We start from the raw sequence: 25582 nt of genomic DNA, 5'->3' as shown, positions 1-25582 counted from the left end.
GTTTTGAGCAAAGTTTTTACCATTAAATTATGCAAAAAGTGTCAGATGCAAAACATTTCAGAAACCGTATGTATCAAATATGATACATATGGCATTATAGGGATATATATATATATATATAAAAGCTACATATCAGATTAAATCACAGGGGAAACAACAAAAGCCTCATAGGAAACAAATCTATTGATCCAATCAGTAACACTAACATCAGATCTCTGCAGGGAGTTTAGCACTAATATTAAACCCCAATAAGGTTCTACATTTTGACACAGAAAACGGTAAAACTGCTCTCTGGCTTTAGATTCTTTAACTTTGCAAAAAAGCTAATACAGTAAACGTAATAACAGCAGACATTTTCCTGGGAATTGTAATGAATTCATAACAACTTTACTGTCTACAATCAGCTCTTAATTGATAAGGTTGGGGCTACAGATGTGATGAGAAAAAGATGGTTTGACTCTGAAAGGTGAAAGACAAAAGACGGAAGAGAGAAAAATGAGGAGGGGGAAATGGGAGCAATTTTTTCCTGTAATCTTAAATAAATCATCAGTCTAAGGTTGATCAGACTCATAATGCCAACATCTGGTTATCTATTTAGCTTCTGATGGAAGACAGCTCACGCCACTTCACCGATGACATCATATGATTAGTTTCAGGATCTGGAAGTAACACCTCTGGTGTATGACAGACCAGTGGTATTGGACAACCTGGCTGCTGGAATCAATGCCAAGATCCAAAGAAGCTGTTCTGGGATCACATCACCAATCTGGCATTCACTCGCTTTCAGATGTTTTTCTTTGATTTCTTAGCCGACCAATGAGACAAATTGATTAATCAGGAAATACACAGTTTTGATAAATAGTAATTCTCCCCTAAAAAAAAAATCAATAAAAAAAAATCAAGCTTTTACTTGATTCTCAATGGATGCTCATGTTCCGTAAATATTCTCAGTGACTTCTACATTAATAGGACCACTCCAATATCTTAAAGACTGTCTTAAAGGCCATCCAGCTCCCTTAAACCGGCAGTAAAGTGGTCTTCTAGCAGCGGAAAGAGAACAATGTTCCCACCGTCCCCACAATGAGCACAACACCCATCTTCCAACCCAATCCTCCGGGTCACATCAAGCTTTGAATAAGTTCCCTTCCTAAAGCTTCTGGGGGTTTTAGCTATGCATCCAGAGCATCAATGGAAACAGTGTGTACCCCCAGCAGCCCCCGCCTCCTCCCCTACAATGGGCAAATCAACTGTGGGAGCACTTTCTTTTCCTCTCGCCCCTCTTTTATTCTCATCCTGCTCAGACCATGCCAAGGTTGAACAGAGGAGGAAAAAAGGCACATGCCTTCACGTCCGCTTCGCATGCACACAAAGGGGAAAAAAAAAAAGAAAAAAAAAAGGCCGGATTGCTCAGACATGCACGCATGCGTGAATGCACATAAACGCACCTCGAATAAAAGCGAGAGAATGAGACATAAATCACTCAAATGTTCCCGTTTAAGTTAAAGGAAACTTTCCCAATAGTTGTTACCTTCTTTGGACATTAAAATTAAAGATATATGGAGAAGCATGTTCAAGAATTTCAACCAAACTCTGACATCTTTTGAGTTTTCATCTTCTTTACTCAAAAAGATAAAAAGAAAAAAAAGTTGCATAAATTTGCAAGATAAAAAGGATCTCAAGGTTGTTCTATGTCCGAAAAAAGTGAATTGTACTTCTGTCTATCCCTTTCTTTGTGTGGACGCACCAATAGCAAAATGGAAGCAAAAGAAGCGGTATAAAGTCGAAGCAACAAATTAAGATTGCTGGGTTGGATCTAGTGTTAATTAGCCCGGTTGCAGACAGAATGCAGGAACGCTGCTTCGATATCAGATTTCACAGACAGTGAGGTTGTGTGTCAGGGCAGAGAAAGGCCAGGTTACAGACAGAGGGAGGCCTGTGAGTGAAGGCCAAGCCGAGTGCACTCTGCATTCAGGAACAATGAGATCCTGGGAGACTGACGGGACTCAGACAGACGAGCTGGGATTATTCATTTCATCACTTCGGCTCACACCGCTGCCTTTCTGTTCTAATTGTTCGTTCATTACCAAGGCGCTTTCTCTCCCAATGCACAAAGATGCAAGTTCTTTCCTCACAGCAAAACTGGCCACACAACGCCGAGAAATAAAGTACAGGTATATGCAGATATGGATGTTTCTGCAGAAGCAGTGGAGGAGTGATTTGATTTCCAATAAAACGAGGGGAGCTCGGGTACAGGACCTCAATCAGGGTTTGGAGTACATGTGAATTGGAAATGGTGACATCTGTGTCAGTGCTGTGGGACAACATAATCACTTTCAGGTGATGAGGCGGCATGGCTCTACATTCCCGCCGTAAGGAAAACAGCGGATATTGAGGTGAAAAGCTGCTGCCTCAAATCACAGTGCCTGAAGCTATGATTTCAGACCTGGTGTCATATTTACATAAGAGTGAGTAACACACCCTTCGATGTGGTCCTGAACACACAGAGCTACTTTATAGATGTATGCGTCTTCTCTCCCATTGAAAAAAAAAAGGGGAGGACGTTTCCTGTTTATTTCATTTTTGTTGATTTGCTTGTTTTCCTGATCTGATTACCGTATAAGTTCTACTCCAAAAGACTAATTTAAAGATTAATGCACACATTTTCGCAACTTTTCCACTTTTTTTAACGACAGACAAGATCTCAATGTATTTGACTGGGATTATTTTGGATGGATCGACACAAAATAGTGCATTTTTTTTTATATATATCATTCTCTTAAGAAAATAAATTAATAAAAATCTGGCACGCATTTGCTCTGATATAGAGATGGCAACTGAGGTTTTGACTCTCCGACTGGAGTCTAAGACTTGTCCAGGTCTGAGAACTGAGTATTAATAACACCCATCCTTCCATTTTCCATCACACTTTAGCCCAGCTGGGGTCGCGAGGGTTGCTGGCACCCATCTCCAGCTGTCTACGGGCGAGAGGAGGGGTACACCCTGGACAGGTCACCAGTCCATCGCAGGGAAACACAGCAACAAACAGGACAAACAACCTTTCACGCACAAACTCACGCCTAAGGGGACTTTAGAGAAGCCAGTTAACCTAACAGTCATGTTTTTGAATTTCGAGAGGAAGCTGGAGTGACAACCCATGCATGCTCAGGGAGAACATGCAAGCTAAAGCCATTATTAATAACATGTATAACAATTCACAGGAAGTCAGTATGGAAGCACCAAACTGCAGCTGCTGCAAATGTTTCACTGCAACACAATGCATTTGGTTATTTTCCTGAGGTATTTGTGGATTGTTAGCTCTTAATCATCTGTTCCTGCTGTCTGCACCTTTATAATATTGACCACATGAGCATCGCTTCAACTATTTACTGAATTAAATGACTTCAGATCATTTTAGAATATGATAAACAAACTTACCTCACACAAACTGGTTCTATTAGAAGCAGACTACTGATGGTAAAAAATATCAAATATCGAGTTTAAGTATTTAGTTAAACACTGATATAATAACTACACCTTATATCCTTCCAATGATACATTTGAATTTACTTTGACCAATATTACAATTACAGTTCAGTGTGAGAAGAAAAAACAAGCACTAAATCATATCAAGTGAAGTAAATGAAAAATATCTTATTCCAGTGCTCACATCTTAATTGCATATAAAAATGTTCATGTGTTTATATATATATGATTATGATTAATTTGTTGGTGCTTTTATAATTTGACAGGTAATAATAGATTAGAAAAAGGTGCAACAAGTATTTGATCTGTTTGAATAAACTATGCAACTTGAGGAGTTCTGAATAGAACATGTTTACAGGCAAGAAGACAGTTTGGCTTATTTTCTCCTCTGATTGGGTTGTTTTTTTAAGCAAATCTTCTGGTTTAGAGTCTGCATGCTCTAGTTAACGATTTAATTCAATTCCCAAATTTGAAAATCTAATTTCTCAATAAATCCCACCCAATTTTAAACCTAACTTAGTCATTACAAAGACTAAAAGCACTTTTTAAAATTCATTTAGAAAATAGATGAACTCTTTCTATTGTTTCTTAGGGAAAAAATGGCTTCTTGTAACTCTTTATGGATTATTTCTAGATTTTAATAATTTTCTAAATAATATTAGGCAGTTTTTTTTTTCTTTAGCAGTTTTTATAATATGGTTTTAATGTTAAAAGATTAAAACAAAGTTTGTTTCTGGAATTTAAACATTCCTGAACGTTGATTGTTAAAAGTTGTAAATTTATGCCTGAAGACAAAAGGTGCAGGTTTGGAATTGTTTGCAAAGTGAGAGGTGTGCTAGATGTCATGGATTTGGACAAACAGAAAAAAATATCACAAAAGAAAGGTCAGGGAAAACTTTACAGAGAATTGTAAAGTAGATTTTGATAAACAAACAGTACTCTAAGCTGGGAACTTCCCACAGAGCTCTGTTCAACCATTAGAGAAGAGAAAGAGCTTTATGCCTTCCAAGGCAACAAACACTGACCGTCCACCTAGAGAAGCAAGCTGAGCAAGGAGAGCATAAGTCACACAAAACAACCAAGCTGTCCACTGTAACTCTGAAGGAACTGGGAAAATCCACAGCTCAAGTTGAAAAATCTCTATCAGCAGGAAAACCCTTACAGCTTCCATAAATGTGGCTTTTTATCACAGAAAACCAACAGCTTACATCACCCTGAACACAGCGCTCCCACTGCGACATGGTAGTGAGGATGAGGAGGATGTTTTCAACAAAAGAAAAGGAAATCCTGGAGCAAAATCTATATCAGACATTCGACTGTTGCACAGGGGCGGAGCTAGATGGGGGGCCAGGGGTGTCCATGGCCACCATTAGCCAATCACTGGCCACCCCTGTGGCCACCCATACCATTATTTTCCTCTAATACAGGTGATGGTAACTGTAATACTCTCAAGGGGAATGTTCAAAACATTTCAATTTTCTGTGGTTAATTAAACAAATCAATATACTAACATCAAAGATGATAAGTACAGAATTCATGCTCTTTTCAGAACTAGATTTTGTGTTATATGGGGTAAAGACAAAATTATGTATCTCTGCAAGTCATCTAGGAGTCATCATAGATAAATAACAATCTTAATTAAAAACTTATCAAATAATCAATTTATGTAGATATATTTGCTTAAAAATGGTAATTTTATGCAGAATGTTTATTGATACAAGTAGGTTTGTAATGACAATGGAAAAGATTCATTCCCCAGAACTCAAAACTATAAGAATTTTATCCACTATAACTTTTATTTAGAAACACCGGATGTTTAAATATATGCGTCTATTTATTAGCAAATGCTGTAGGAAAATATAGTTTGTCTTTATTTAGAAAATACAAATGTTTTGCTCATTAATTTTTCTGTTAGAACAGTGTAGACTGACCATGAGGTTCTGGCACCTATCCACTTTCAGCAATTGGTTATTGCCTGGCCACCCTTATAAAAGATTTCTGGCTACGCCTCTGCTGTTCCACAGATTCTACTTTCAACAGAATAACGACTGGAAACCCAGCAGGAGCGACAATCCAATTAGAATCAGTAGCAAGAAGAAAACTGCCATCCTCAGATGCTTTGCATCTAATCCGACTGAGCCTGAGCTTTAATACTAAAAAGAACTGGCAAATATGTCTGTTTCTAAATGAGCAAATCTGGTAGGAAGACCCCCTGAACATCAAGCAGCTGTAACTGTGCTGAGAAGTGGTTCTACAAACCATTAAGTCGCAGCCAGCACGAGGATTTGTCCCCTAACCACTAAAGGAAAACTGAAGCCTGGTCCACTTGAGAAGCAACAGATGTTTTGACATAGATGAAAGGTTTCCAAATAGCTGCCTGCTTCTACTCTCTGACTCACTTCAGTTCGATGGGAAGCTACACCTTTAGATGGGAAAACAAGTGAAAGATACCCACTATTTTTTTCATCAGATTCCTCGCTGCGTTCTTTAGAGGCGTTGATAAAGGCTGTGAGAGGAAATTACACAAAGAGCATGGCACTAGACCAGACTTAATCATACTTCTTATCTGTATCCGTCTGTTATCTTCTCAGACAGACAGATTCACAGCAGCACCCACACTCTTAGTGGAGGTCAGACCGTACTCAGCATGCCATCCCTTTGTTTTTCCAGGGGTAATATCAGACGGACGAGAGGACAGATCCAGTTCCTCTGGCATTAAACATTCATAACCATTTGTCTCTCTCAAATCATGCCTGACAACAAAAATAATTCAAATGGCACGGTTTACAAATGGATCATTAAATTTCTGATAAAGAGGCCGCTGCCTCGTCTACTCAACACTTATCATATTTGTTAATGGAGATGAATTATTCATGCCTCCAACAGATGACATCATGATACGGGCTAAAAAAAACAAAAACGCTGCTGCACTGTACGGCGGGGGACAAAAGGAACAGCAAAGAAGGTGAAAGTAAACAAAGAAGTGGTCCGTGAGGCTGAGAGAGGGGACGGTGTAGGAGTGGGTGCTGGTCTAACCCTCCCTGCCTGGACCTGTCAAGAGGCCCTCATAAGTTCATCAAAGATGAAAACCTGTTTTCCATTTGAAAAGACAGAACCGGGGAACTAAAGGAGGCTCCTCGGCTTACAAAGGCGGTAATCATCCATAGGACAAGAATGTGGGCCAGACAAAAACCTGTAGGAATAAATGAATATCAATCAAAAAGTTGTTGGGGGGGGGACCACCACACGTGTTGATGAACGAACAAAGCAACAAAAACTGAAGTCAGGCCAACTCCATATAGCTGAATATGCATGAGGTATAAATCATTTTATGATTTGTCACTAAGTCGAAATTAATTGATTGATTTCATGCCACCAAATATTTTCTTCTATGTGGTCGTATACAGCAGATGCACTGTTGTTAAGAAGTGTGCTTTCGAAAGATTTCCAAAATGGTTGGCCACTAATGATGGAAAAGAAACTATCATTGAGTTTGTTTAATATTGTCAGATTTAAAGCTGCAAGTCTGAATCTAATTCCCTTTACATTTTCCCCTTTGGAAAAAACAACAAAAAAAAATCTGACATGGTAAGTTTCCCTTTTCAATTCTTTTTTGTCCCTTTAATTTCGACAATTTTTAGGTTTGTTCGGCTCAGCTGCACAAAAGAATGCATTCAAGGTCCTTTCTGAGAACACAGCATGGACATTAGGAGAAAATCTGTTAAAATAAGACACAGAGAAGCAGCCTGTGAGGACAACAATGATTTCAGACTCACTGAATTCTGTCATATATTCCTAATTTGCCTTATATTTTATGAATCAATCAGAATAATCAATTTTATCTACGTTTTAACTCTTATCAACCCAAATCTAAACAAATCTCAATCAGCACACAAACTTCTATAAACCCCTTCATTATCCTGATGTTTTCTATTTAGTGTATTGCTGGATGTTTTATTTAAAGGTGGCCTTTTATGAAGTACAAAGAACTGAAATACAAGAAAAAATATATCAATTATTAATTAAAATGCCCACTCTCCAGCTTTAAATTCCCATTAATGAATATCAGACTGTCTGGATCGTTGTTGTGGTGGCCAGAAAATTTCCAGGGGAGCCATCGCCTCACAGTCCAAAACCCTCCCTTTGGCGCCTTTGTGCGTTAATCCCAAGCACAAACTTGTCAGGAGTTGGCCAAAACAAACTCCAGCCGTGCTCAGTGGGATTTTAGAGCTGTTTGACTCCTAACGAATGCAACATCCATCTGTGAAGTTGTCACTAAATAACTCCATCTCAATAAAACGATGCATAAAAGAGAATAAGCAAAATAGTGACATAGCATTCGAGTGGGAAAAGCTGTTGGATTTATGTGATGGTGAGTGATTGTTGTATTTTCAGCAAGTAAAGCAAATCTGTCTAGACTAGAAGCCAAATGCATAAAAAAATCATTTTCAAAGATGCTTGAAATGTAAGCACTTTAGAATTAAATAGGAGAATCCATTAAAACAATGAAATGAATGCATTTCTTGTTAATTGGCTGCATCCTTTCAGCCTGGTCTCCTGTTCCAGTGAACTTCACCTGACAAGGTGCTCCATAGAGCTGCTCAACACTGCCCTCTGTCGGGCTTTTACAAAACAGCGCCAACGATCCAACTCTGATAAAAAGCTTTACTGCCTCCAAGGACAGCTTCTTCTACGTTCTTGTTTTTCCACACCTGTCTTCTTTGTACCATTTACAGTCTAGGGAGCTCTCTGTTGGACATTATCCTCGTTTAAGGATTCAAGTTTAAACAAATCTGTACAGCATCAAGGAGAAAGGGAGAAGTAATCCATCCTAAGTGACAAGCTCATGAATACAGACTTTCTGGGCTCAGTTGCAGCGATATCAGGCAAAAAAAAGCAAGTTTTGAATCCTTTAAACATTCACAAAAAAGATGTGTATGTAAAAACGTAAAGTCACTGAGAAAAAGGATATTATTTACTAGTCTTTATTCGGGAGGAATACAGTGTAGGTGTGAGTTAAACAACAGTTTGGATTTAATTCTAAAGGATTTGCCATAAATTAAGGTTTTTGCCATAAAAAGCAGAAATTCTTTATGCGCGTTTTCCCCGTGAAGATACACCTGGTTGGTTTTTCTTTAACCTTATTTCTAAACTGCAATTCTCAGCGGACTTTGGAAACACAAAGTAAGTTTGAGCCACAGTGAGGCAGCCCACAAAATGCGCCTCTGATCCTGGGATGAAACGTGAGTGGAAAGTAAAACCGGTAAGGAGTAAAAAAAAAAACTGCCCTTTAGGAATACCTTTATATAGAGGAAGCAGAATGTTAAAGCAAAAAAACACAGAAAAAAGTAGTCAAATTATTTTAAGGGAACATTTTTTCCCCTATGATTAATAATAATAATAATAAAAAAATACAATAAAATAAAAACACCGCAGGCTATTAGGTGTAAGGGGGTAAAAATGGTCCCGAGAGAGACGGACCCCGCTGCAAAGTCCCCAGACCATCACTGGTAGTGGGTGCAATGCACTGAAGCAGTTTGTTTACTGTATTCATTTAAAGAAAAAAAACACAATATGATTATTTAAGCATCTGAGTGGAGAAATGACGCACAACCCGATCTGAAAACTGCTCAAAAACAACCAAAGTGCTTTGTTTACGTCATCCTTCATATTTTCTGCAAAAGAAAACAAAAGAAAAGTGATTTTTCTCTCTCTATGCCTTACCTCTGATGTGGATTGTAATCCTATGGAAGATGAAAATGCCAGTCTGGGGTTTAAAAAAAAAAGAAAAAAGATAAATAATCTCGCACTTGTGTGAACCGGAGGCAGAGTATAAAGCCAGGTGATGTGTTGTTTCCTCAGCTATAGGCGCTCCTCTCCCACAGACCTGCAGCCGGCTACTGCGCTCTCTGCTCCTCGGTCGGGCGATACCACCGGGTGGAGAGGAGGGGTGGGGGGAGGAGATGGGAAAGGAGGAGGAGGGAGAAAGCTAGAAATAGATGGGTCCCACTAGCAGGGCTGTTCGCTGGGAGCTGGAGTGTTGTTGTTGCATATTCTTCTGTACAGAAGAGACTTGATAATAAGAGCGTCCGGGGATTGTGGGAAAGGCTTGGCCCTGTTGGGGGGGTGGGAGTTACCTGCTGGTAACCTGGCAATTTAACTCTCTTGGTATCAGAACACCTTTAACAACAAAAACAAGTTATCTCTCTCTTAGCTAAGATACGAAATAAACTATTATATTCTATAATATTATATAATATAATATTATATTATATTATATAATATTATATTATATTATATTATATTATATTATATTATATTATATTATATTATATTATATTATATTATATTATATTATATTATATTCTGTGAGATTTTCATAGACCCTTAATATAAACATTTGGTAATGGGTCTATGGAATTAGATTTTTTTTTTTACCAAAATGTATTTATTGATCAAATCGTTTCTGCATTAATTTTTTTTATGTCCACCCATGGATGTAATTTTGGGGTGTGGGGGGATGACATGTCCCCTGCGCTTTTTCAAACTTGCATTTTGGTCCCCTGCAAGTTTCACTTTGTACCTTTGAATTGGGACTAGAGTATTATTGATCAAATAGTTTCTGCATTTTTGTGTGTGTGGTTATGTCCCCCTGCGCTTTTTCAAACTTGCGTTTTGGTTCCCTGCATGCTTTTCTAAAATACCCTGTTCTATTCTATTCTTTTCTATTGTCTGAGATTTTCATAGACCCGATCACCGAATATAAACATTTTTAAAGGAGTCTATGGCAGGGGTCTTCAAGGTTTTCAAGGCCAAGGACCCCCAAACTGATGGCGAGATGGAGCGGGAACCCCCTAATTATATATATTGCAGGAAATTGTATATCAAAGTGGTTCTATAGTCACTCTATTACAGATGGAGTCATGTAAGGAATGTTACATGACTCCATCCAATACTTTAATAATCATGGGATTATTAAAGTATTTCTGATTCTGATTCTGATTCCTCGTTGATGGGACAGGCATTGGACAGGTTTTGGGAATAAAACTGTGACCACCAGTGTGTGCATTGATGACTGAAAGACATCTTCTGCCTCCATTTATCTGTTTAATACAGTGAGTTGAATTCATAGTAATGTGTATTTAAAAACATTTCAATTAGCGGAAATAATTGCAGGGGGAATATAAAAAAAAAAAAAAGTTTAATCAACCAAAACTTTTCCGACATCCATGTTGTACCTCCGTGGAATTAGATTTTTTACCTAACAGTTTTTTTGTTTATTTGTTTGTTTTTAAGAACTACAATTGTTTATACCTTTGAATTGGGACTTGGAGATTTATTGATCAAATAGTTTTTACATGAATTTCTTTATGTCCACCCATGGATGTAATTTTTGTTGCTGGTGGGGGGGACATGTCCCCTGTGCTTTTTCAAACTTGCATTTTGGTCCCCTGCACATGTCACTGACAAAAATAATGTTACAGTACACACAAATTCATCCAGCACGAGGACCAAGCGGAAAACCGCAGCTCAAGCTGAAGCCCGCCTTCTGAGTTTAGACCCACCTTCAAGCTCCTGATTGGCCCACCGTTTCAAACACGCTGAAGTTAGTTATATTACAAAATACTTGCATCCCCCCACTTCTAAAATCTTAATTTCTTCCATGTGTCCACCAATGCACTTTAATGGCTTCCACTGCTCAGTGTCATCAGTTCATCCCTTTGTTGTTCTTAGATGTGTTCTTAATGTGTTGCTGATAAACTAGATGACTTTGTAACACCACTGGCTGCAAACATTTAGTTTGAGATATTTTTATTGCTGCAACATTTTTTACAAGCATTTTCACTCCTTGAATTTAAATTAAGGTCACCAAGGCCCTCTGATTTCAGAATTAAAGTCAGAAGAATTAAAGTCAATATGGAAGCATTAAGTGAGCTGAATAATTTTAAAGTTCTTCTCAAAAACAGAAGTAAAAAGACTTATTGTATTAAAACCTGCAACATGAGCTGTTAAATCACTTAAATAATTACCTGCCTGGCTGTGAGCCCAGAGTTCTGACCTTATTCTCAGAATTGAAACTTTAATCCTGGAATTCTGACTGATTCTGACTTTAATATCAGAATTCTGGTTTAAATCTGAAAATAACTGTAATCCAATTTTGACTACCGTACTTGCAATAATTTATACAGTAATCAAAGGGATAATATTTTATTTCTGAGAATAAAAGTCAGTATTCTGAGAATAAAGTCAGAATTCTGAGATTAAAATCAGCATTAGTCGGACTTTCTGACTGACTTTAATCTCAGACCTCAATCTTAGAATTATTCTGATGGAATGTAAAAATATGTTACCAACGTTATATTCCTGGGCTTTGGCACTAGAGTTCAAAGTGAGTTTTAGTTCTTAGAACAATAATCAGAATTCTGTCACAATTATAAGATTAGATTGAAAACTAGTCACACTTCTGATATTGTAGTCAGAGTTATGATATCAAAGTCCGAATTTAAAAGCCTTTTATTTTTAAAGCCTTTTATTTTTAAAGCCTTTTATTTTTAATTGCCCGTATCGTCTCCCTTAGAAATCTTTTAAACTGATATAGTTGGAAAAGGAAATAAGAGATCAGGTTTCAAAACCCTACTTTGAATTTAGTTCAGAATTTCTGCACTCATCATCAAGGGGGGAAACCATACATGCAACTGTAAAAAAGAAAAAAAAAAGAAAAAAACAGAAGGTCAGATCTATTCTGGGAACTCTTCTGAACCTCTGGAGAAGATTTTGTAAAACAAATCTATTTACAAAAATAAGAAAATTAAAGGCTGCACTGTGGAATATGTAGCATTGTGTCCTTGCAGCAAGAAGGTCCTGGGTTTCTACATGTAGTTTGTATCTTCTCCATGTGCATGTGTGTGTTCTCTCTGGGTACTCCACCTTTTTTCCAAAGCCTAAACCATGACATCTGTGCATCTCAATTGGCAATATAAGTTCCCGGCAACACAAAGTTACCTGCAAGTTCCCCCAGGGATCAGTCCTTGGGTCCATCCTATTCATCATTTCCATCCTCTCCCTCGGTCACCATGGAGTCTCATTTCACTTGTTCACTGATGATTCACAACTATAGCATCATCATCTTCAAAACTTACTGCTTGTCTGGAGGAGATAAAGATGTGGATGAAACAACTTTTGTCAGTTGAACAGCACTAAAACCGAGGCAATCCTTGTTGGCACATCACACCAAGCCCAGTCATCCTCCATTATTGGTATAACCATCTCATGACATTCCTCTCTGCACAACAGTCACCAATCTTGGTATAACATTTGATCCACAACTCAGCTTTAAAACCCATAAAAACACCTCTGCAAAATCTCCTTCTATCATCTAAGAAATATTTAAAAACTCAATTTTACACTCACCTTGGCTGATGCAGAAAAACTGGTCCATGCCTTTGTTTCCTCCAGGCTGCACTACAGTAACGCACTTCCATAACAAGAGTCTGCAGAAACTACATTATGTTCAGAACAGTCCTGCAACGACTCTGATGATCCGAACGTACGAGCACATCACACCCATTCTGCACTCACTTTACCTGCTTCCTGTTACTGCAAGGCTTAAATAAAAGGTCTCAACTCTCAGCAACCAGAGCATCTATGGAAATGACCCGCTATACCTGAAGGAACTGCTCACCCCTCTCACTACAACACGATCCTGCAGCTCAAACCACTCCTCCTCCCCAAGACTAAGCTAAGCATCATGGGCCACCGTGTCTTCTGCTCTGCCTGATCATTTGAAGGAACCACAGATTATCCAGCCTTTTAAAAAAAGGATTAAAAACATTTTGTTTTAGCAGAACTTAATGACTGTTAAACTTTTATAATAATGCCAATGCCTCATTTATTCATATGCACTTGACAATGTTTAGTTTTAATTTTTTTGCTCTTACCTTTCTTTGATGATTTTACCTGTAGCACTTTGAGATTTTTCTTAAATGTAAACTGCATTACAAAAGAAATATATTATCATTATTATTATTATTATTATGGGTCAATTGATTACTCTGAATTGCCCTTAGTTGTGTGTTAATGGTTGTAGATCTATGTGATGCCTTACATTGTTGCCCACAGACTGCTGGAGATAAGCACCAGCAGCCTGCATGACCCTCACAGATAATTTGAAGATGATGGATGGATGAAGAAAATGACACACAGACAGACTACTACTGGAGATCCTTCCGGTCTTCAGTCATCATTATCTACAATTCATTGAAGACACTGCTTTAATTTGAGTTACACCAACATTTCATTTATCTTTTGTGATGATTATATAATTTAATTCAATTGCACTGACCCCTATCCTCAATGAAACAGTGAGATGCTGGTATCATTCTGATTTGATTTCATGTAACTTTTCTATTATACGAAACAGATTAGTTTACTGAAATGAGTCTGATTTCAGTCAAAGACTCAACTTTTGAGCACAACCCAAACATTAATAACTTAAAGCCATGGCCTTTGTATTGGCTCAATGCTTGCTGCTTAACGATCTGTTCTGCACCATTGTTCTGCGTTGACAGTGTTTTTTTTTTATTTGGAGTTTAAGTCAAACAACTTGGATAATGTTTTTTTAAGTATTCCATGGGTTTATGAAATAGGCCATAATCCCCGAGCAGCAAAACAGACCCTCAGGATGTTGCTACAAATCATCAAGCAGTGGTCTAAGGTCTGATAGCCTTTTTGCCTGTGGGCAGATCATGGATAGGGCATAGAATGTCATTTTCTATTGTTGTTGTTGCTTTTTTATTATAGCGGGGCTCAAATATCCAAATACATGATTCTGCTGGGAAAGTATCATCAAACCAAGATAAAAGACTTAAATAAAAAGAAGCTGATTCCAGTCCGACCATTACACAATGCAAAGCTACGTACGGTTTAAGCACTTTTACATTATTCTGGGATTGTGTCCCAGATTAGTAGAGGATATGAACTATAGGCTGTTACTAGTTTTATTAAATACCTGAATGTGTTGCAATACTGTGATAAAAAGCAAAATCTTGTTGTGTGTCGCACACACTTACTATTATTATTATTTTTTCATTTCATTACACATTTTTTCATTACACTGTCACAAGACAACAAAATAACTCAGTGCATTTGACCCATCCCCTTGGGGAGCAGTAGGCTGCCATTGTGCAGTGCCCAGGGAGCAGTGTGGGGTTAAGGTTCTTGCTCAGGGACCCAGAGTGTCGGTCAGTGGCAGAGGTTTCAAGTAACAAACTACAAATACTTTGTTACTGTACTTAAGTACACTTTTTAGGTATTTATACTTTACTCCATTACTTATTTTTCTTACTAGTTCTGACTTCTACTCATTACATTTTCACACAAGTATCTGTACTTTCTATTCCTTACATTTTAAAACAATCAATACTGGTTACTCTTGGCTTCAGTTCAATGTTTATAAATGTTTATTTCACGTCATGTGCGCCATCCAATGCAGATCATTGGCGCCATCCACATGTAGTGAAAACTGGTGTAATTGGATGAGTCATATAACGGAAACACTCATTGGTTAGCTATTCGTCAAATTTCTGCTGACGCCAAAGGAAATCTTCAGAAGTCTATGTCATGTCTATTTCATGCTACAATGTCGGATTCAGACAAAGATGTTAAAATGTCTGAAAGGTCGGTCACAGGTGAGAGCGTATTGGGAGATGGAGACCAACAAGAACTCCCTGATCCTTGGCCCTATCTCAAAGAGTTTTTCGAAATAGTCGAGAAATTGAGCTTTCTGATTTTGGCATCTGGCTGTTTTTTTTTTTTAACATTACTTTATACTTTTATACTTGAAGTAGTTTTTTGGGCACATACTTTTTCACTTTTACTTGAGTAAAGAGAAGTCAAGTTGATACTTCAACTTTTACCAGAGTGTTTTTAAACTGCAGTATCTTTACTTCTACTTAAGTAACAAATGTGTGTACTTCTGACACCACTGAACCTTACCCTGCCCCAAATAGGGCAGGGTATGGGGGTATTATTATGGGGGCATTATTGATGCAATATTATTTGCAAATGCTTGCAGAGAGATGTGTATCTGTATCTTGATTTGTGTGTGTATGAGAATGTGCAGTGGGATTTGAAAAAGTGTGCACATTCTCATACACACACAAAAATCTCACACAATTTCAAATTGAGAAACAGACACACAACTCTCTGCACACATTTGCTCATAATATTGCAACAATAATGCCCCCATAGAGGGTGGGCTGTCTGAAGGTGGAAAGTGGCAAATTCTAAAAATATTCTCTCCCATTGTCAATTCGGAGAAGAACTTCATTTCCCAGGGTGCTTTGCGTGACTTCCAAGCCGTGGAAATCCTAATGCGCCTGCGTATCCAGACGTGGCAACGGCATCATGGCCTCCTGGATCCGCTACAGGAGAGAGATGAGAGAAGCGAAAATGTTGGCGCTGGCGCTGCTGGTGAGTGTGTCCAGAGTCGGTTTGGTTACGGCGGAGCTGCACGAGCGTCGCTTTAAATCCCCGCGCGCGTGGAAGAGACTTGGCGTCTGGTGTTGTTATGTTAGGAGGGGGGAGGGAACCTGAATCGGTCTCCTAGCCTCGGTCCTCGCAGCGGCGGCGGGGGGTGAAGTTGACAGCGGCTGAAGTGAAGTTGTTTCCCCCGGATGTTACCGTAGAGCCTCTGCAGGCTGCGTGGGGCTCTGATTTATCACCTGCAGCCTCTGAAGCTGCTCATGTTCATTGAAAACAGTCACAGAGAGCTGAACCACTGGGGACTAGTTCAACTATAACTTTGAATGAATTCTCCATTCATATTTTCCACCTAGTTAAAGAAAAAAACACTTGTTCTGTTTAAACTTCAGAAAGTTCCTAACTTTGGCCCTTGGCTGCAGCACAGTTGTGCAGCACAGTTGGCCCCTCTGGCTCGGTAATACTGAGGGACCTGATGTGAAAACAAAACAAAAACAAAATCTAAAAGAGCTGGATAGTAATAAGCTACATTTACTCAAATATTTGAGGAACCTTAGTGAGAAAAAGGTTTTTTCTAAGAGTTGCTGTCCTGTTTCATACTGACTCTTGTTTCAGAACAGTTTTTTTCTACTTTAATTATTAACTTAATAAGGGAAATTATATTTAAACCAAGCATGCAGGTTTCAACCCTCACAGATTACTATAAAGACTATAAAAACTCCTTGTGTTTTCACAAGCTTCCTTGTTCCAGTGTCCTGTTCTGTCAGCTCAACCTGCCTTTGCCATTTGGAGAGGAAGTGGATCATAATACAGTGCATCTTATGAGTAAAAGCAGATGCACTTTTCTACTGTTCTTATTATGTTATTGTTTAAAATCTCCTTTATTTAAGTGTCCCCCCAGTTTTATTCAATAAAGTGGTTTAATCTGCAGCTTGTACTCCTAAATGGGTTTATGTATCCGGCTTTGCAGGACACGTCACACAAAGCTTATGCAGAAAAAAACTAAACAAACAGTATGAGTAGAGATGCAGCGATGATTGATGTACGGATCTTTCTAATGTGTGCTTTTGGCGTTGGGCGTGTTTGTCATTTTAGGTCTGTTCCACTGCTTGTTGGAACTGAAAGTCAGTCATTTGACTCTCAGTTTAGTTGATTTCAGCATAAGTCGATGTGGGGATTATTATCAGGCAACAGGAAATATTTGTTTTTTTTTTACATTCTGTCTCCTTGAACCCCAGTCGGCTTCAGCAAATGGCCGCTCACACTGAGCCTGGTTCTGCTGGAGGTTTCTTCCTGTTAAAAGGGAGTTTTTCCTCTCCACTGTCGCTACAAGCATGCTTAGTGTGAGGGATTGCATTTGAGTCAATGAATCGATGCAATAAACTGGTTTTCCTCAGAAAACTTTGAATCAATCTGACTGTATGATCTGGTGAACTGTAAAGTGCCTTGAGATGATGTGTTGTGAATTAGTGCCATATAAATAAACTGAATTGAAAGACTGCCATCAATACCTAAATTTATACCAAGTTGTACAATACATTTTATTTTTTACATAGTTTAAAAGTGAGTGGAATATAAAGGAAAAATCACTTTACAGTATAGTACCAGCAGCTTTTATTCCATGTTTCATAGTATTCCATTTAAATATCTGTATTTATTTTTATTTAATTTTTAAACTTCACATCCAGCCAGTCACAGTCAAAGAAACAGGACTGAAAACAAGGCCGATCTTCAACATCTATAAACAAAGGTGTTGATGGCAGCAGCACAGCTGATTTTTCTGTGCAGGATGCTGTCACAGCCAAACAGGACCAGATGAGGCAAAGCTACTATGAGCAAATAGAAGAGAGAGCATAACGTTAGTAGCCTGATGTAGTCCTACTCAATTCTAGTCAGAATATGAGTCTGATACTGCTCCATAGAGCTGTGATTATGGGGCGTGTTTTGAACGAACCAGGAAAAAAAATGCTTCTGCACTCAATTGGACAGACCTACAACCAATAAGAGCAACAGAGTGCGTGACGTATGTTAAGCCAGACACGGTTGTTGTCAACAAAAATCAAAGCGTGCAGTTTCACGCCTAGAATAAGAAGATGAGCTTTGATCGCGTTTCTCTGTTCCTCTTTTAAAATTAATTTGCTGTCGATATCTTCTAGAACAGACCTAATAGCAGAATCTACACACCTCAACTCTCCAGCGGCAGCCATTGTTGTTGTCGCCCAAGCGCGCTTTGGTCACATGGTTGATTATGTTACTGTTGATCATCTGTCCATCATCGTATAAAGCCCGCCCTGACAATTTGATTGGCCCGCCAGATATTGTGCGAGCATACTCGTGCTACTGTTGAGCAATGCCAGACCGAACTTCCCAACCTCAAACGTTGTGGGCGGGACTAAGTTCGGAATGGCACCCAGGCTATAACGTTAGAGATTGAACTAACAGATTCAGCAGAGTAGGAGAATAGAGAGAGGATGAAGCAGAATGATGAAAAAGGGGTCCCTATGTTCTCCAGAAATATAAGCCTATAGCAGCATAACTATAGAGATAGCTCAGGATAACCAGGGCTACTCTAACTATAAGCTTTATCAGAAAGGAAAGTTTTAAGCCTAGCCTTAAAAGTAGATGTGGTATCTGCATCATGGACTAAAACTGGTAGTTGGTTCCACAGGAGAGGAGCCTGATAACTAAAAGATCTGGCTCCTGTTCTATTTTTAGACATTCTAGGAACCACTAGTTGAGAGTTAAGTGCTCTGTTAGGAACATAAGGAACAATCAGATCTCTGATGTAAGGTGGAGCTTGGCCATTTAAGTCTTTATATGTGACAACGAGGATTTTAAATTCTATTCTGGATTTAACAGGAAGCCAATGAAGAGAAGCTGGGATAGGAGAGATATGATCTCTCTTTTTAATTTTCATCAGAACTCTGGCTGCAGCATTTTGGATCAGCTGAAGACTTTTAACTACAGTTTGTGGACTTCCTGATAGTAAAGAATTACAATAGTCCAGCCTTGAAGTAACAAATGCATGGACTAGTTTCTCAGCATCAACCATGGACAGGATATTTCTAATTTTTGCAATATTCCTCAGATGAAAGAAGGAAATTCTAGAAACCTCTTTTGATATGGGATTTAAATGACAGGTATTGATCAAAAACAACACCAAGATGTTTTAATCCCATGCTGTCTAATAATTCTACCGACTGGGAGAATCTATATAGTAAAGAGAATTGGTACTCCACAGGTAACCCTTGAGCATGAGGAAGATTTTTCATTAAGATGAACAAACTGAAATCTATCAGATAAGATTTAAATCAGTCTAGTTCTGTTTCTTTAATTTCTACAAAATATTTAAGTCTTTCTAAAGGAATGTTATGATCAACTGTATTAAATGCAGCGAAGAGATCTAACAGGACAAGTACAGATACAAGTCCATTATCTGAGGGCATGAGAATATCATTAGCAACTTTCACCAGAGCTGTTTCAGTGCTATGATGAGCTCTACAGCCAGACTGAAAGACACCAAAGACACTGACACTGGTAGGGATGATGGGAAAGTTTAGTGGGAGTAGTTTTCAATCAAAGGTAAAACCACCTTTTTGTTGGACGGATGAGGTCAGAGATCGCCTTCAAATGCATGTTAAGTTTCTGTCATTAACTCACTGCTCAGTGTATATGATAAAAAAAAGAGACATTTACCTAAAGACTTCCATAGATGCTTGAATAAATGACTGATTTTTAAGCTGCTTTTCACAGACCTTCACAAAATGCCCTTTAAGGTAAAACTGTGAGCTTCATAAAAATTACAAGGCATATAAATATGCCCATAAAAGCAAGTACGTGTTACATCAAAAACGAACAAGCTGCCGAAATTAATAGAAATAGAAATGTTCTAATGCATGCATAAAACATGTGGTAAATGCCGGAATTGATTAATCTGAACTGTTCTTAAAAGATCCCGTAAATCAAACCAACATATCTGGAGGAATGTTGTTGCACAGCCTGGAGGCACTGCTTGTTCCTGCTAGTTAGCGCTTCTTTGGGAGGAATATTTAAGAAGTTCTGATTTTGTAAAGGGGGATAATGGGAAATGGAATGTTTAGTAAGAAAGTTATGAAGGTTAACTGGTACCAGACCTTTCTTTTTTTTTTTTTTTTTTTTTTTTTTTTTTTTTAGTAAGATTGCTTTCTAGTTGGAATTAATCCTACCTTATATACAAACTGTTTTAATCATGGGATTCGATCAACACCAAGTTGCAGAGCTAGATGGGGGAATAATCTAATATTTAAAATGAACATTTATTGGACTCCTGGAAATGTATTTTCAGCAGATTTAAAAGCGTACTCACTGATATTGCGAGAAACAATAAAGGAATTTCCATGTTTTCAATCTCAATGTGGCTGTGAATTACACCACCAGTCTGTAGGCAGTGAATAATAATTGTTGGGATTCCCCCAGAGAGCCCTGCTACATGTTATTGTTTTACATCCTCACAGTTCAATCAGTCACAGATCGAAATGGGCCTATTTCACTTCATTTGGTTGGACCTGTCAGAACCAATCAAGCTGGTTCTTTTTGTCTTAAAAAATCCTTCTCTTTCAGCCTTTAAGCCATCAGAAAAAGTTCGGTTGTTCGACCCTTTGCTAATTTATGGGCAAAGTAAGACATCGTATCATTGACTAGAACATATACATTTGTTGTTTTTTTTTTGTTTTAGTTCTGTGAAGTATAGAGTTATAGGATGGGAGTGCATGTTAACTGTTGGGCTGCTGATCGTGGAAAATTAGTGCATCATTACAAGTTGGTTGGAAAGCATCACAAATAGTATCAATGTAATATATATGTAGGTAATTAGGGCTAAAACAATTAATCGACTTAAACGTGATTAATTGATTATTGAAATTCATTATCAACTCCTTTAGTAATCAATTAATGCTTTACTGGAGTATTGAGACTAAAATATGTCTTAATGTGACAGAGAAACACGCTTAGAGCAGATATACCAAAATTGTAAAAAAAAAATATATAAGCATTTTGGATTTAAGATAAAAAAAAAAAATTTCTAAACTTTTAAGTGTGCTCTATCCAGAACTCCTCAAGTAGAAAAGTTTTAGTTTCACCTGGTTTAAGTTCTTTAAAAACTCTTCTTTAAGGAACCTTGCACTATACAATTATTAATCGAAAACATAATCAACAGATTAATTGATTAGTAAAATGATTGTTACTTGCAGCCCTATTGGTCTACCTAATGGTACATCTGCACTGCATTCCAGTGGCGTCGGTATAATCTGAAAAATAGCTTTCTGGTAATAGGAGGTAATTAAAGGGGCCCTGTCACCTACTATATGTTGCCTTTTAAATAATATAAACTATTTGTTCATGTTAGAATAAACGATATACACCAGCATTTGTTCTGATGCAGTTTACTGGATCCTTGTTAAGCCTAAAAATAATGTTTGCACCGCACTGCATGGACCCATGTTGAAAACCCACAAATGTATTAAGACACAGGGTGCCATAATTTAATCAGAAAGCCCGTGTATGCAACAGAATTCAGCTTACGGGCTCAAAAATTCACTGTCATAGTTTGTGACTGGGATCCTTTAAAATACTTTTCATGTAAGGAAAACAACACAATCATATTTTCAATAATGAAATAAAAAAAAATCTGACTGATATTTATGTACCATATTGATATTTCCTTAATGCATGTTAACCAGTTTTTTTAAATGTCAGCTAGAAATTGAGGAAAAGACAGAGGGAGGAGAAAACAGAAGTTTTTCTTTGGCCAAACATTCCTATGCAGTAAACCAGTCTTTGGACTATTAGTAATTGAAAGAAGGTTTAATTAGGTTTAATTAATTAAAAAGGCCCTGAAATAAATTCTGACTATAAAGCAGATCTACTTTTGTAGCAGATCCATTTGAGAATGGAATAGTTCATTTGGTTCAAAAAGGATATTTTAGCAAAGAATGATTTGAGAGGAGAATCGGTTCTTTTTTGTCGGATGACCTTTAGCATTTTGTCTCAGCAGGTCCGATTGCGAGCCAATTTTAAGCAGATTACAGTGCATTGAAAAATATTATTTTTTTTTTTCCCCACAAAGGTTTCACTCCATGACACAGTAAAAAGAACAAGTCAAAATATTTGTGAGAACAATGCGGAAAATTTCCAAAATAATCCATTATTTAGAACAAACCGCAAAGGTTAAATTAGCTGCGTTAGGGTTTAGTTTTAAAGCTTTTTCTCTGGGCTGTTTTGTATTCCCATATGTCCTATCGTGGGTAACAATGTGAAAAATTGCTTTCACAGTCGTACCAAATTGTGCTGCTCTCCTTATCTCTTCAGCATTGATCTGCTTCACGGCAATCAATCTCTACACCTGCAGCTTTGTGTTAAGCATTGTGGGGATGATGAGGAAAGATACTGTAAGCAAAGAACGTCCAAAACAACACTATTGAGACACCTCTCACAGGTTGAGGGTTTTCTGTATCAGTCTGCTGCTAGTTGAGATGGAAGGACAGACCAGGAAAGCCAAATGTTGTTGACTCCATGACGACCTAAAAATCAGATAAATACATGATGTACTCCATCAATAGACACCAACTTAGTTTCAGCTTTATTTTCTTAATCTTAAGCAGCAACACTAATAGGATATATGTGTTTTTATGATTATTTTTATTATCTAATCTTGATGGAAATCTGAGGGTGAAATAGAAAAAAAAAAGCTTTTATAAGGGATACAGTTTTTGTATCAACTGAAATGGATCTCAGCTGGAGGTAATGCTAAACCAGACGATGAATCAGCTTTTTCCTGCTCTAAAATGTCATCAGGATGATTCTTTGTATGGATGATGGGCTTAAAATGTGAAGAAGTGGACTTTTACCATCACTGAAGCTTCTTTTAAGATGTTTGCTGTTTAAAAGCCCGATAGTCCAACTGAGGTCTTTAAAAAATTAACGTTTGGAATAGTTATTTCAATGTCTTGAATGTTTTTTTTTTTGTTAAAGATTTCTTTACAATGAAAGTCTGAAAATTTGTGACATGTATTTTACTGCAGCTGGGTGATAACTCCCTCGGCTTACACTCTGGGTCCCTGAGCCAGACCCTTAACCCCACACTGCTCCCCGGGCGCTGCGTAATGGCAGCCCACTGCTCCCAGATTGACCTCCTTGGCCAATCCAGTTGGATGGATCCGAGCCACGTTTTTGGCCACCTAATTCTTTGCCACACTTACAGTATATTAATCACAGTTCTGTCCACTAATCCTTAGAACTAAGGAAGACTTTAGGATGAGAGGAGAAATGTCTTCTAGAAAACTTCGTGTCCAATTGCCTAGATTGAACTTATCAACCTTGTCCATTTGGTTGTCTTTCCCAGTGGACAAGCTCCACCCTTAGCGCCTATGACCCATGTATGGAAGCCTTAAGCTGCGCATGCACTGCGATTTTTTTTTTTTCAATCGTCACACGCAGCTACAGCTCACACTCTACGACACAAAGTTTTCATCATACAGTGTGAGTTCACAGCTAACGATGTTTGTTCTCACACTGTGTGACGCGACGCTGTGATGCGATCTACCTGCTAACACTGTACATCTAAAAACAACGTTAGACTCCGCTCCGCAGTGAGATGGCGCTACTTGGACTGTGTGCTGAAAGCCTTAAAAAGAAAAGGCGACGACGTATTTGGACAAAGACATGGCTGAGCAAACGTTGCTATTATGGTCTGTCAATGAGAGGAAGAAGAAGAAGAATTATTGTTTGCGCTCTGAGCAATTTGCCCAAGACAGCCGACTGTATTTCAAACATGTTTGATTTTCTCCCGACCTTACGATTCCTGATCAGGAGGTTGTTGTGAGTGACTGATCGCCCCTCGTTACCCCCTGAATACTGGACGACGCACAAGCAGGCTGAGAGTTGGCCCGATTGAAAAATTCTCTCTCGACTGGAAAGTCGGCTCGAAAAGGGCAAAAAATTGTACAGTGTATGCCCGGCTTTAGTCCTCGAAACGGTAGCCTGACGTAGTCCGACTCAATTCTAGTCAGAATATGAGTCTGATACTGCTCCATAGAGCTGTGATTATGGGGCGTGTTTCGAACGAACCAGGAAAAAAAATGCCTCTGCACTCAATTGGATAGACCTACAACCAATAAGAGCAACGGAGTGCGTAACGTATGTTAAGCGAGGCATAGTTGTTGTCCACAAAAATCAAAGCGTGCAGTTGCATGCCTATAATAAGAAGATGAGACTTGATCGCGTTTCTCTGTTCCTCTTTTAAAATTAATTTGCTGTCGATATCTTCTAGAACAGACCTAATAGCAGAATCTACTCACCTAAACTCTCCAGCGGCAGCCATTATTGTTGTCACCCAAGCGCGCATTGGTCACGTGGTTGATTACGTTACTCTTGGTCATCTGTCCATCATCCTATAAAGCCCGCCCTGACAATTTGATTGGATCGCCTGACAGTGGGCGATAATACTCACGCTACTATGGAGCAGAGCCAGACCGAACTTCCCGACCTCAAACTTTGTGGGCGGGACTAAGTTCGGAATGGCACCCAGGCTATAGAAACGGTTCCCCAAATCTATGGAAGCATTGGGAAAGTGCTATTTTCCAGGAATTAATCACAAATTAATCCAATACAGGGCTTGATGTTAACCATTGACCCATACTTTTTATTGTCGGGAGAGAACAAATTTTATTGCATTTGCACACCGGGTAAGTGCAATGATCGCAAAAACAATTATTTTTCACCGAAAATTACTTTAAAATCACTGACCTTCGCTGAAAAACGACCCACAAGCATTGCTGCCGCCATTTTTGTTGTTTTGTACAAATTCTCATTAAAAATGCTCATTAAATTTTTTTCTCTTAGACATTGGAGTGGTGCATTTAAATGTTATAGAGCTAAACATGTTTTTTTTTTTTTTTATCATTACAATTTATATTTTTCCAAGCACACAACAGTTTAAAGCAAAGTTTAGTTTGAAAAGAATGTGCAGGAAGGATTGAAAAGCATGTTAACACGGTAATGTAGGCTTGAGTTCATTATCTGATGCATGCATATACACACCAGGAACCTGTAAATTAAAAAAATACGTAATTACAAAAAACATTTAAAAAACAAACATGTTTCATTGAGAATAGACTGTGAATAGACATGGAGCCTCCTAAGAGATGAACACTTGACATATTGGATAGTTTTCATTTACAAGCTTTAAAGATAATCTCCTAATCTACTTTAATACTAAAGGTACTAAAAAGAAACTTATTAGGTTTAAAGTTATTCATTTGTTTCCTCGATTTAAAAAAATGTCTGGGATGACTATTATAAATCAAGTCACATATCAAGAGGGCATACAGTAACTGCCAATCCTCTCCTCTGATGCATTCATTTAAGCACTGCATTAATCCGTGCATGCGCTGCTATTAGATGAAGCCTTACTTGAAATCATGAGCAGTGCAGTAATTCTGCCTCAGAATTTGCCTGTCACTTACCATGCATAATAGAGAAACTGTCAGCCTCATTGCTTTTTTTTTTTAAATCATTGTACATCTGTCATTGGAGGATGACACCCCATTCAGCTGGTGGAAGACTTGTTTTATCACAGCCATCA

General features: G+C 38.2%; 2 protein-coding genes across 4 annotated transcripts in view; one reads left to right on the top strand and one right to left on the bottom strand.

Annotated features, from left to right (window-relative positions):
• Nucleotides 1-9393, bottom strand: part of sema5b (sema domain, seven thrombospondin repeats (type 1 and type 1-like), transmembrane domain (TM) and short cytoplasmic domain, (semaphorin) 5B) — a 295363-nt gene extending 285970 nt beyond the window's left edge. For all 3 annotated transcript variants that reach the window (XM_015381707.1, XM_015381709.1, XM_015381711.1), the window contains exon 1: nucleotides 9208-9393. The gene's annotated coding sequence lies outside the window, so the exon portion shown is untranslated. The remainder of the gene's footprint in view (nucleotides 1-9207) is intronic.
• Nucleotides 9394-15875: 6482 nt separating this feature from the next.
• The window catches only part of LOC107089120 (protein disulfide-isomerase A5-like), a 51990-nt gene continuing 42283 nt past the window's right edge, over nucleotides 15876-25582 (top strand). The window contains exon 1 of the mRNA XM_015381688.1: nucleotides 15876-15954. Within this exon, the coding sequence (XP_015237174.1) occupies nucleotides 15889-15954 (66 nt within the window). The 5' untranslated portion in view covers nucleotides 15876-15888. The remainder of the gene's footprint in view (nucleotides 15955-25582) is intronic.

Source organism: Cyprinodon variegatus, unplaced genomic scaffold, assembly GCF_000732505.1.
Source record: "Cyprinodon variegatus isolate N-32 unplaced genomic scaffold, C_variegatus-1.0 Scaffold239, whole genome shotgun sequence".
NCBI classification, from domain to species: Eukaryota; Metazoa; Chordata; class Actinopteri; order Cyprinodontiformes; family Cyprinodontidae; genus Cyprinodon; species Cyprinodon variegatus.
Note: the sequence above shows the minus strand (reverse complement) of the source record. Positions and strands in the feature narration are given on the sequence as shown.